The sequence below is a fragment of the Archocentrus centrarchus genome, unplaced genomic scaffold (genome assembly GCF_007364275.1).
Source record: "Archocentrus centrarchus isolate MPI-CPG fArcCen1 unplaced genomic scaffold, fArcCen1 scaffold_55_ctg1, whole genome shotgun sequence".
Classification (NCBI taxonomy): Eukaryota; Metazoa; Chordata; class Actinopteri; order Cichliformes; family Cichlidae; genus Archocentrus; species Archocentrus centrarchus.
Genome location: NW_022060277.1, coordinates 755,061 through 767,451, shown reverse-complemented (window position 1 = coordinate 767,451; position 12,391 = coordinate 755,061). Strand labels below are relative to the sequence as shown.

The following is a 12,391-nucleotide window of genomic DNA, read 5'->3' as shown; positions in this document are numbered from 1 at the left end:
AAAAAAGAAGGATGTAATACTTCAGGTGTGTCTACCTGTAATTTGTAGGACACAGAGACCTTAACTTCTCCAGGATAACCCTGGTCTCCATCTGGACTGGTAAGACTCAGCTGCACACCACCCTCCACTGCTGTAGCAAGCCAGATAGCCTAGAGAAACAAACACATATGTATTATGCAGTACATGAAGTGCAGGTAGTCAGAGTTCAGTAACTGGAAATACAAGATGAAATATTGAATCTACAGGTGCACACAAGTGGGTGTTCTGAAGTGATGATGAAAGGGGAATATTCACTGGTTGTTTCACTGTAAGGGACTAAATTGGTTTTAATATACAGAAACCTCCAAGACTGTTTTACAGCAGAGAAGAATGTCAGTAATATTTCACATTATTTCTATACACAAACAATACAAAGCCATGGTTATGTTAAAGCCACTTTGTCAGATGTGCAAAGGTTTTCCTGTTGCATGGATAGTAGATGCAGAATAAAGGCAGTGAGTCCAGCCTTCATTTCAGATATTCTTTCATTTATTCAAACTGTAGTTTTAGTCAGAAGAAAAAAACCAACATGAAGAACAGAGAAATGACAATGACAAAAAAACCTACCTGTACCACAAAGTGAGAGAAAGGTCACATGAACTTGCTAAGTTAACCCAGGGTTAACCTGCAACTCTTCTGCATTTTGGCTTAGTTTTTGTTGAATAAATGACATGGCATAATACAGTATATGTATTATGCCATGTCATATGTATATGTATATACATATGACATGTATCTCAGGACTGTGGCTCAGGTGATGAGGTTTGCCTACCAATCGGTAGACTGGTTTTTACTAGTTGTGCATTTGGCTAGGATCAGAGTCACTGCTGGTAGCATGAGGTCATACCTGGACCCTACAGAGGCTGCACAGGTAGTCCAACTCCTCCAGGATGGCACATCAATACGTGCCATTGGCAGAAGGTTTGCTGTGTCTCCCAGCACAGTCTCAGAGCATGGAGGAGACTCCAGGAGACAGACAGTTACTGTAGGAGAGCTGGACAGGAGAAGGTCCTTAACCCATCAGCAGGACCGGGATCTGCTCCTTTGTGCAGGAGGAACAGGATGAGCACTGCAGAGCTACAAAATTAGCTCCAGCAGCCACTGGTGTGAATATCCCAGCCTCATGTGGCGGAAGTATGCAGGCAGTTCCTGGAGGATGAAGGAATTAATACCATTGACTGCCCCCACACTCACCTGACCTAAACCCGACAGAACACCTCTGGGACATTATGTTTTGGTCCATCCAACCCTGCCAGGTTGCACCTCAGACTGTCCAAGAGTGATACCCAATCCTGAGTTGGAAGGAGCTCCTTCAGGACACTATCCATCATCTCATTAGGAGCCCCGACATTGTCAGACAAGCATACAAGCAGGTGTGGGCCATACAAACTACTGAGTACCATTGAGTTACTGCAATGACATTTTGGCAAAATGGACTAGCCTCCTACATCATAACTGGATGTTGATTTTTGGGGTGTCTTTGAGTTCACCCCCCCTGTAAGTTGATAATTTTCATTTCCATCAAACAATGTGGCATCCTGTTTCCTAACACATTACCCAGTCCATAAGTATAGGTGTCCAGCATGATATTTTCCCCACTGAGATCTAAAGTGTTTTCAGACTGTTCCCTACATGAGGGTGCTAAACCAACTGAACAGGATCAAGAGCATGTTTTACCTGCAAGCTAAGCTTGATGAGAACCAGTCTCTCCTTCATGAGAGACTGGTTACCTTCATGACATATAAGGTCAAGGCGAGTGGTCTGAAGTCGTTAAGGCTGGAAAGAGTGGCTTTCTTTGGTACCTGCACTGAACCTGATGTCTTCCATCATGTTCTCGGGTTGAAAAGATGCTGCAAGATATCAGACAGCTGGACAGCACAGGACTTCAGGACCATGCAATGAGGCCTTGCCTTTGTAGTCGGTCCAGCTGTCTGCTCACTTGAGCAGCCATCACAGACATGTGTACAGGTGGGGGTGGGGGGTTCTGAGTCCCCGAGCCCTCAGAAGAGGGGATGCCGAGTGATTTGATAGTGGAGGTGTTACGATTAGCGCTGTACGGTGAGGGGCAACGGGGGTCCAGTACTAAACCTGTTGAAAAATGGATTCAGCTCATTAGCCTTGTGCAGGTTGCCCCTGTGCTGCTGATGACCTCTGGGCATGAGGCCGCTGATCACCTTCATCCCCCTCCTTGGCTTCCTAACTCCACCTCCTCACAGACTTGGTGGAAACAGGAAGTCTTTGAACTGCAAGGCCACAGTGAAGAATTAACAGGGCCAGGCGATTTGTGATTTGGTGCTATATAAATAAAATTGAACTGAACTGAATTGAAAATTAAAGGGGAAGATGACGCCAACCCTCAAAACCAAGGAAACTGCAAAAGGATCTCCTGGCCACTTTAAGTGGCTGTATCTGTACATGGATTCACAGCAGATAATCTGCAGTACTTGTGTCCAGTTTAACTCAGCAAGAGAGATCTGATGCAATATAAAATCGATATACTTTTCTCTGGCTCTAGTGCTTTGGACAGGTGAGGTGAATGTGTAAACATTAGTGGCAGTAAGTTACTGCAAGAAAATACATGTCAGGAGAAAATGCAATGTAGCAAATCACCCAGTAATTTAAGGTGTTATTATCATTATAGAGGAAGATGTCTGTGAAAAAATGCTAATGTGCCTTCATGCATTGAAAGAGGAGTGATAAACTAAAATGCCACACATTATAACTTGCAGGCAAACACGTACAAAGACAGAAAAGATATCATTTGTGAACTTTTCCACTAAAGTTTTAAACAGCATGATTGCTCCATGCTGTTTAAAACTGAAACACAAACAAATACTAACTGAACGTTACCTTATTGAAACCTCGCAGGCCTCCGTGCAGTGCATTCGGTCCATTGTTAATATCAAGTTGGTACTCCTTTCCCTCAAGTACAAAACGTCCCCGTGCGATCCTGTTTGCCACACGGCCGACCACAGCGCCCAGATACCGCTTATCTGACACATAACCTGACAACACAACAGTTCTTAATGACCTTCAACATATGGACCCAAATGTACAGTAAGTGTCCCACAATACATACACAATGCATAATATTTAAACTCCATATTTGATTGAAAATAGCTTAGAAACCACTTTACAAAAGTTGAAACTGAGACCTTTTTAAAAACATGTCAGCCTATCTCACTGACTTTAAAATGAGTTATTTACTACCATGTTGCAAATCTCCTTCCTTAAAAATAATAAAAAAAAAAAAAATGCAACCATTTGAGAGCTTAGGAGATTAACAGTTTTTGTTTTTTTACCTTTTTACTTTGCCATGGCATGCAACATGAAACAATCCTCAACAAGCTGAGCACAAGATTTTATATATAAATAGCAATTCTTCCAGCTTGGGGGGGTTACAGCTCCTAATGCTCCTATTACCACTGGGACCACTTTACCTTCCACATCTGTTCCACTTGTTCCTTCAGCCTCTGGTACCTCTCTAGGTTCTCACTCTCCTTTCTGATGCTCTGCACTGGGATTACAACATCTATCACAATTGCAGTCTTCTGCACCTTGTCAACCATCACTATGACAGATTGGCGGGCCAACAGTTGCTTGTCTGTTTAGAACTTGAAGTCCCACAGGACTTTAGCCCTGTTGTTCTCAACCAGCTTTGGTGGTGTCTCCCATTGAGAACTGGCAATTTCTAACCCATATGTGGCACAGCTGCCACATATGGGTTACTGAGAGGCCCCCTTGGTTGGGGCTCTCAGTGCGTGCAATCCCAGCTTGCATCTTACTGGCATTATCCTGCTATTATGTGCTGGATAATATCTGGGGCACACTTGCACAGCCTGAACCCTGGGTCCTGTTGACTGTGGTAGACTCCTACCTCTATGGATACTAGGGCTGGGCGATATGGACCAAAAATAATATCTCAATATTTTTTAGCTGAATGGCGATACACGATATATATGTCTCAATATTTTTTCTTCCCAAAAGGTATAAACAAAAAGGCACTTCTGAGTCAAAGCTACATGTACCAAATGTCAGAAACATTTTTATTAACATTCAGCTGTAAATATACATGAGAAATTGCTCAAAAATAAACTATTGGCATATTTAAATGATAACGCTCCTCAAATAAATTAATGCTTTTTTCCCTCCATAACAAAAGACTCACAGCTGTGCTATTAAAGTGTAAACACAAAAGATACAGAGCAAAAATAGCAAAAGGCTGACTGATTCTTTACAAAGCTCGTCTACAGTGAAGCAGATTTCAATTCAATTCAATGTAGTTTTATTTATATAGCACCAAATCACAATAAACAGTCTCCTCAAGGTGCTTTATATTGTAAGGTAAAGACCCTACAATAATTACACAGAAAACCCAAAATGACCCCCTATGACCAAGCATTTGGCAACAGTGGGTCGCCAAATACTGATCACCTGATCCAGCCCTAACTCTAAGCTTTATCATAAAGGAAAGTTTTAAGACTAATCTTAAATCTGTGTGTACTCCTGTACACCTAGTACTCTGTGCAAATAACAAAACATGTAATCAGACTGAACAAAATTCCCTCCTTCAGTCAGCAGGATTTTAGTCAGCTGCGCCTGGCTGAGGTGCCGTGGCGCTGGGTTGAGGACTTCAGCAGTTACCGTAACAGTTAGCTAGTGACCTGGCAATTAGCATTAGCATCAGTACGCATAGTGGAAAAGATTAGTGCTCGAACCTTTTGTCAAGACTTGTTTTCAGCATTCTCTACAGCAGGGGTATTCAAATAAAATTCAAAGAGGTCCAGTCAGACAAAATTTCATGAGGCCAATCTGATTATTATATATATATATATATATATATATATATATATATATATATATATAAATAAGGTTTTGTTAGTTTTCAGAGCAATAGAATGTTGGACAAAAACAAACTGAACTCTTTGAAGGAATCAAAGCTCAAATCCAGCTGCATCCTGATGTTCTCACCACATGAAGCTGCTTCTGTTTTGGAGCTGCTCGGAGAGCTAGCTTTGCAGCCTCTGTACACAACCTACTTAAGTGGCCGACCATTTACGCTTCTAAAGGTGTGTGTGTTAATTACCTTGCGGTCGCATGCTGGTGTTTTATATGTGGTGCTGGCTGGGACTTTTTTGGTCCTCGCTCTTTGCGATTAGTTTTTTGGCTGCAAACATATTTGTCCCTGTTTGTCCACTTTCTTCATTTCCTCACATCCATTCTGATAGTTTCAGCAGTCTCCCTCCAGGAATTTGCTGACATTTGTGAGTCCTTATACTCATGCTTTGATTATTATTCCTGATTGTTATTCTCTCACTGATGAAGTGTTAACACTGCAGCAAAAAGTAGCCAGAAACGCACAAGGACTGAACAGATTAATCACAACCTTGTGGGCTGTGTGGATCTGACATGTAGTTCGATTTCTCCAGAGGCGCACATCAGGTTACGCTGAAGGATCAGTGCGGTTTCTCGGCAGACCGCTGCCATTACTTTGCGGACCGATGCGGTGAGCACGCACACAGTTTCATACCAGTTTGGTATATCCACACTCGTATGCAATTGGTCAGTGGGTTTCCTTGGACGCTTCACTACTACCGTAAGGACTGCAAGCTGCACCGGTAAACCAGAAAGCGCTCAACGAGATTTTAATTAAGTGGTTATTTCTGTTTTGGTATTAGGTTCAGGTCCCCTTGAGACATCATTTCGGTCCGGATCCGGACCGAGGTCCGCCTATTGGTGATGGCTGCTCTACAGAATACATTATTCTGCTGCTCATCTGACACTTTGAATCCAAACCATCTCCAAATTATTGAGCATTGCTTTTTCTTGTTACTGACCAGCTCCTCTTCAATAACTTTGTGTCTGTTTAATTCTCCATGCTTGTTGCTTCCTGTATGATTTACAGGTGAAGCAGTGTGGGAGAGAGGCGGGGCAGTGTGAAGTTGTGCAGAGGCAAACTGGGAGAAGAGAAAAGTGAACTGGGGGATCTATAAGTATGACTGTAACGTGACACAGACTATATCAATATAAACAATATTGTCTCATCTTACATCTCGTATGAAAATATATCAATATTTCTTAAAAACTCGATATATCGCCCAGTCCTAACACAAATCCCAGCTTGCCCTATGGGCAGTCTTTGTCCTCCAAGCTCAGGTCCTCTACCAGAGGCCTGGGAGCTTGAGGGTCCTGCGCAGTATCTTAGCTGTTCCCAGTATTGCGCTCCTCTGGACAGAGATCTCGGATGTTGTTCCAGGAATCTGCTGGAGCCACTCTCCCAGTTTGGGGGTCACTGCCCCGAGTGTTTTGATTACCACAGGGACCACTGTTACCTTCATCTTCCACATCCTTTTTAGCTCCTCTCTGAGCACTTGGTATTTATCGAGCTTCTCGTGTTCCTTCTTCTTGATGTTGCCGTCTCTTGGTATTGCAGCGTCTATCCCTACGACCTTCTTCCTTTGTTTGTCCATTACTACAGTGTCCGGTTGGTTAGCCACCACAAGTTAGTCTGTCTGTATCTGGAAGTCCCACAGGATCTTAGCTTGGCCATTCTCAGCCAGCCTTGGGGGTGTGTCCCATTTTGACCTTGGTACTTCCAGGTCATACTTGGCACAGATGTTCCTGTATACTATGCCAGCCACTTGGTTATGGTGTTCCATGTATGCCCTGCCTGCTAGAATCTTGCACCCTGCTGTTATGTGCTGGACTGTCTCAGGAGCATCTCTGCACAGTCTGCACCTGGGGTCTTGCCTGGTGTGGTATTGTGTGTTCGTTTTCTTTTCTTCCTGGGATTGGTTGAGCTGATGGTGCCCTTAGTGGCAGTGGCTGCAGACATCCATCTCCCCTATGTTAGTCTTGTCTGTCCTCCTCTTGGATGGCTGTTCTGAATGGAATTTCGTTGTATGTACAATGACAATAAAGTTCTCTTGGATGCAATCTCTCCTAATAAGACCAGATTTTCCCCAGAAAGTTTCACCAATTATCTAAAAAGCCCACATCATTTTCTGGACACCACTCAGACAGCTAACAGTTTAATGTGGACATGAAACACTATATGCATTAAGCCTAAATTAGATCCTGGAGTCCTTCTCTCAAAAACTGTCACAGAGTTAACAATGTCCGTGACGCTAAGTGCTTTAAATTACAGTTTTTAGAGCATGTGTAGCGTTACTTCACTACGTTGATTGCCACTTAGTGCTACATTACTTTTTGTTGGCCAACTTGTGATAGACCCAATAACTCTATGGAAAACAAGGAAAATCAAATTAAAAAGCTTTTTAAGGGGTCACTTTTGTGTTACCTCTGGCTGTAGCAATGAGTTTTTATGTTAAAAACCATGGAAAGATTGTCCTTGTTGTCCCTTAAGCAGTAAGGGGTTCTTCATTGTTGGCTAGCTGCACTGAAACAGAAGATTCCACCTATTAGCCCTAATGCTGGAGTTTGTACAGCACTGTGTGGAGGAGAGGGTGTTTGACTCAGGTGCCTTAGTGGTTTGCCAGAGCAGCAAGCTGAAGACACTGTCCTATCTGTGTTTGATGTTTCCTCATCGGGTCAGGGGTGGCTCACAAATGTGCTTCTGGAAGGATGGTCAAAAATTCCCATAAACACTCCTAAACCTCACGGGCACTATGTTACGCAAAGGTGTGATTTAACCCCCAGTTATATCAGCGTTAAGTCTTTCTTTTGCCAAGCATGCCCAAGCACTTTACAGACCACAGCTAAGTTTCCTGCTGAAGCACGATCAGGAATCCTAATATCAGCATCTCTGCAAGAACGAGAAACAAAAAACTAACAAAACTGCTGCCTTATAGTCTCCTTCACTTACATTTGAGCTTCATTTTTCTTCACTTCTAGAAAGAAGTAATCCACTCAGTAAGACAATGTGGTGAAACTTTTCCTCCACAGCAATTTCCATTCATCCATCCATCCATCCATCCATCCATCCATCCATCCTCTTCCGCTTAACCAATTCAGGGTAGAAAATGAGGTTTCTAAAATTTGCTTCATCTCTTCCTAGGAGGCTTGTTTTTTAGTCCATCACACATATCAATCAATCAAATGTAACAAAGTACTTTAGACTATTAGTGATGGCATATTCTGTACTCAGACAAGATGGTGCTACACATGCTCTAAACTAACTTAAAACACTTATTTTTAAGTCTAGCTTCACTGACTTCACTTAAATCTGTGGCAGCATTTTACAGCAGAGATCCATGGTGTAAATTAGGCTTAATACATGTGGTTCTACACAGCACAGTCCACTGCCACACTGTCGAGGAATGTAGTTAGTACATCACTTTTTCAAATGCAGGACACAGGCAGGTGCGACATCAGGTTCAATATGTCACTAAAGCACAGGAGAAAAGAGAGAGAGGTATGATGGATGTGAGGAGACAGGCGCGGGGCGCTCGAATTTAATCGCTAATTGTTTGTTGACAACTGAGCGTGAGCCTCGACTGAGGCAACGACATTTTATCTGCCTTCAACAATTTGAAAGCAGAAGATACAGACGATGGATCTACATAAGGTAAAGTGAATTCTGTCCTTTTTTTAGCTTTTCTCCCCCTTTTTCTTTTTGTCCTTTTTTCTGTACCACTACTAGCCCTCCCTTCCTGTCAGCTCTGGCATTTGATTAATAATAAAGAAAAGAAAAACTACCCAGAGGACCCTATAGAGAGCTTACAGAACTTGCCTTGTTAAAGCAAATCTGTTTGGCACAACAGTGCATTCAGATCATGATTCTGACTGCAAAAGCTGCCGGACAGGTTCAAAAACAAGTGAATTTCATGTCCTGTTGCTGATAACACCCTGTTAGCACGCTCTCATCAGCTGCTATGTGACAGGATTGGGCAGATTAAGTATTCATGCCAGCGTTCCTCAACCATAAAAGACATAGTATTATATTATATATCCAGCTGTAGTTCAGGAGGTAGAGCAGGTCATCTACTAACTGGAAGATTGGCGGTTTGATTCCTGGCTGCTCCAGTCTGCGTGCCAAAGCATCCTCGGGCAACATACTGAACCCCAAGTAGCTCTCTGATTCATCAGAGTGTGAATGTTGGATAGAAAGCAGAAAACAGTGCTTGGATGAATGAGGCATGTGCATAAAGTGTTTGTGAGTGAGAGCAGAAAGGTGCTGCATAAGAAGCAGTGCTTTTACTAAAGTTCTTCATCTGCTCTGCTTACAGAGCAGATGCTTGCTGGTGCTCTTGTCTTTGGATCTCTGAGTCTCAGCTTTGGATGGGAGATGATCGAAGTGTCAGTTGGTTGTCTGCTTCAGCGCTCATCGTCCTCCCTGTGGCTGCAGTACGAGTGTCCCGCTACACATCCAGAGGAGACTGTGGGCCCGCGAGGACAGGCAGACATTCAAAACCAAACAAAAACACAGGCCTACCTGCACGCCCCATGTCCTCCTCCATCTCTGTGTTTAACATTTATGTATTTACCTGAATTATATTTAAACTTCAGGAAACTTCCTTGTAAAAAACTAACATTTGTAAAGTAGAGTAAATACAGGATGTTTAACTTAATTAATCACCTTGTTAACTAATAATTTTGTGACAGAGGATTTGAGCATCAGGAATGACATGGGAAAACCTGAGGAGGAAAACTCAGTGTCCTTGTGGTAGTTTGTTGGTGCTGACGTAGAAATGTACACTGAAGTGAAATCTCTCAATCATCTGTTTCAATCACTCAGTAAAATCTGATATTTTGTTACACTTGTTGAACCACAACACGTGTGCCTTCAGTGCAATCACATCAGTCCTGCTGTAAACCCCACATTTCCAGAGCACTGCTGTGAGTCACGCTCTGCCTGTGTCTCTACACGACCACTGAATGATCAGCATGTCATCTATCAAACTATTAGATCATTTCTGTTAACGGCTTATTCAGTCTGTCCCAGCGGTCACAGGGAAGCAGTTTGAGCCTTCGTGCTGTAAGGTAACGCAGCCCATCACCCACACATGGTTTATAATGTCTGAAGATTAATACATTTCTAAAATAGTTGGAAAGCCCTTCTTATTCTGACCTGTTGAACATGTTATTATTCAGCCCATTCTTTGATAAGAACATGTCTGTGCTGTCAGTAAACAAACACCAGCATCATTACAGTTTAGTATCTTTATTAGTTTGTTTTTACAGTTCAGAGTTTTGGGTTTCAGTCCAGTTTCCATAGATTCACTTTATCCTGTTCAGCCTACATTAGTTTCAATGTTTACATTCTGTATTAACTCACTCTGAAGGCGGCTGACTCAGTCAGACATCACAGGTTCAATCAATGTATTCTCAGAGCCTCTTTATGATGGCTGTGTGAACTTTGTCTTAAAGATAACCTAAACTGAGCGCTTCTTATGTAGCACTTTTCTACTCTACATTAGCTCTCATTTATACAGCATGTCTCATTCACACTATTTTCTAGGGCTGAGTGCTTCATGTACAACGTTCACACTCCAATGAACGCACCGGGAAAACTCAGGGTTCAGTATCTTGCCCAAGGATACTTTGGCACGCAGACGGGAGCAGCCAGGAATCAAACCACCAACCTTCCCATTAGTAGGGGACTTGCTCTACCTCCTGAGCCACAGCCACCCCAGACACAAGATTATATTTTATTTTAAATACAATATTGTTTTCCTAAAGTTTAGTTTTTAATTTCAGTTAACTATATTTTTCACACTTCAGTTTTTTGTGCTGTTTTAGTTCACTGTAATAATGATGACAAACACTAAGCTGCTCAGAAATAATTCATATTTGGGTCCATGTCCTATAAGTCCTGAAAGATACTCGTACATTCAGCTGCACTTGACTGAAGATCCTAATTTCATGGAATAGAGTCTCTCCCCTCCACAGACAGATGTGCACAGAGGTTCAACGAGGCGCAGACCTCGATCAGACCGTGGACCAACATCGCTGATGAGACAGAGTGTGACCGAACATGCTTTATTCATTCACTTCAGCCACGCTCCAGTCTGCATGCCAAAGTATTCATGGGCAAGATACTGAACCCCAGTACCTTCATCGGAGTGTAAATGTTGGATAGAAAGCACTTACATGTAGTGTGTGTGTGTGTGTGTGTGTGTGTGTGTGTGCGTGTGAATGAGACATGCTGTATAAAGTACTTTGAGTACTCATGTAGAGTAGAAAAGCAGTATACCAGAGCCAGTATACAGAGAGCAGCAGGAAGTCAGTGAGCGCTCCATCCAATCATACACGTAGCTGACAGGTCATCTTATTACTACTACTACACAGTGATGGGGACGGGAGAAGACGTGGACTCTGTCACATGGTTTAAACGTTAACTTTGGCTGTTCAGACTGATCACAGCTGCTTCGTGTGCCTGAAGAATCTGACATGTACAAAAGTCATACTTTTCAGGAACTATTAACTATTATAATCACCTTGATGCCTCTGACACAATCTAAGCAGCTTAGGTGCAGCCTACCTTCCAGGTCATCATAGCCCAGGACTACATCATCCATCTGTCCATCCTTCCCTCTGTAGCTCACCGACCTGATAATAGCACCCAGGGTGAGGACCTCCACCTTCACCTGGGAGGACTGGACAACCCACAGGTCCACGACGCCCTGCCCGGGCAGCTCTCCCCACGGATGATGGCTTACTTGAGTCATCTTGGAACAACCACAAGGGGGCAGAAGAGAACATGATTAAAATAATGTTTAACGTCTGTTTGATCAGCTCCTGCACCCCCCAGGCTCAGATACAGTCCAGACCACAGTCTGCACACATCGGTGCTGTGCATCTCTGCATGCAGCATATTAATGCGCACAAAGCAGAGACAACAGCAGCAAAAACAGACGGTGTTTCCACTCGTGTACGCACACGGACACAGACGGAAAACTTGGGCACAGAACAGTTTGCTAACTGAAGTGTATTCAGGACGCGACAGTAACAGTTTGTCTGCAGTCAGTAAGCTGCTGACAGGACAGACACACCTGTGCTGTGTCCTTTCTTACCTCGACACACTTCATCTAGTCACGAGACTTCGGCCCTCGGAATGTTTTTCCTGCTTCCGCTAATGACGACGCAGGCGGGGATTGGGTGATTGGGTGGGCGCATCGCTCCAAATACCGACAGTAACCATGCCAACGCTGGTGTCAGTGCCGGGTCGATGTATGTGCACAGTGTGCGTACTGTACCAGTCAAAGGTTTGGAGACGTGTGCACAGAAAGAAAATGTAAAAATTCCAGTCTGAGAATTAAAGTGTGAGTGAAAACAGACTGAAGGATGAGATGGAGGAGAAGTGGAACCTACAGATGGAATAATAAAAGCATCATGAACATTTGGAGGAGATGAGCAGTTTGTTAACATAAAGTTCAATTCAGATTTTTCT

The 12,391-nt window shown here is 43.1% G+C and overlaps 1 protein-coding gene across 1 annotated transcript in view; it reads right to left on the bottom strand.

Annotated features, from left to right (window-relative positions):
* galm (galactose mutarotase) overlaps positions 1-12,140 on the bottom strand; it is a 29,387-nt gene extending 17,247 nt beyond the window's left edge. Inside the window, exons 1-4 of the mRNA XM_030725452.1 lie at positions 12,015-12,140; positions 11,483-11,669; positions 2,890-3,044; positions 36-149 (exon numbers count right to left, since the gene is read on the bottom strand). Coding sequence (XP_030581312.1) covers positions 36-149; positions 2,890-3,044; positions 11,483-11,669; positions 12,015-12,029 — 471 coding nt within the window. The 5' untranslated portion in view covers positions 12,030-12,140. The remainder of the gene's footprint in view (positions 1-35; positions 150-2,889; positions 3,045-11,482; positions 11,670-12,014) is intronic.
* Between the last annotated feature and the right edge of the window lie 251 nt (positions 12,141-12,391).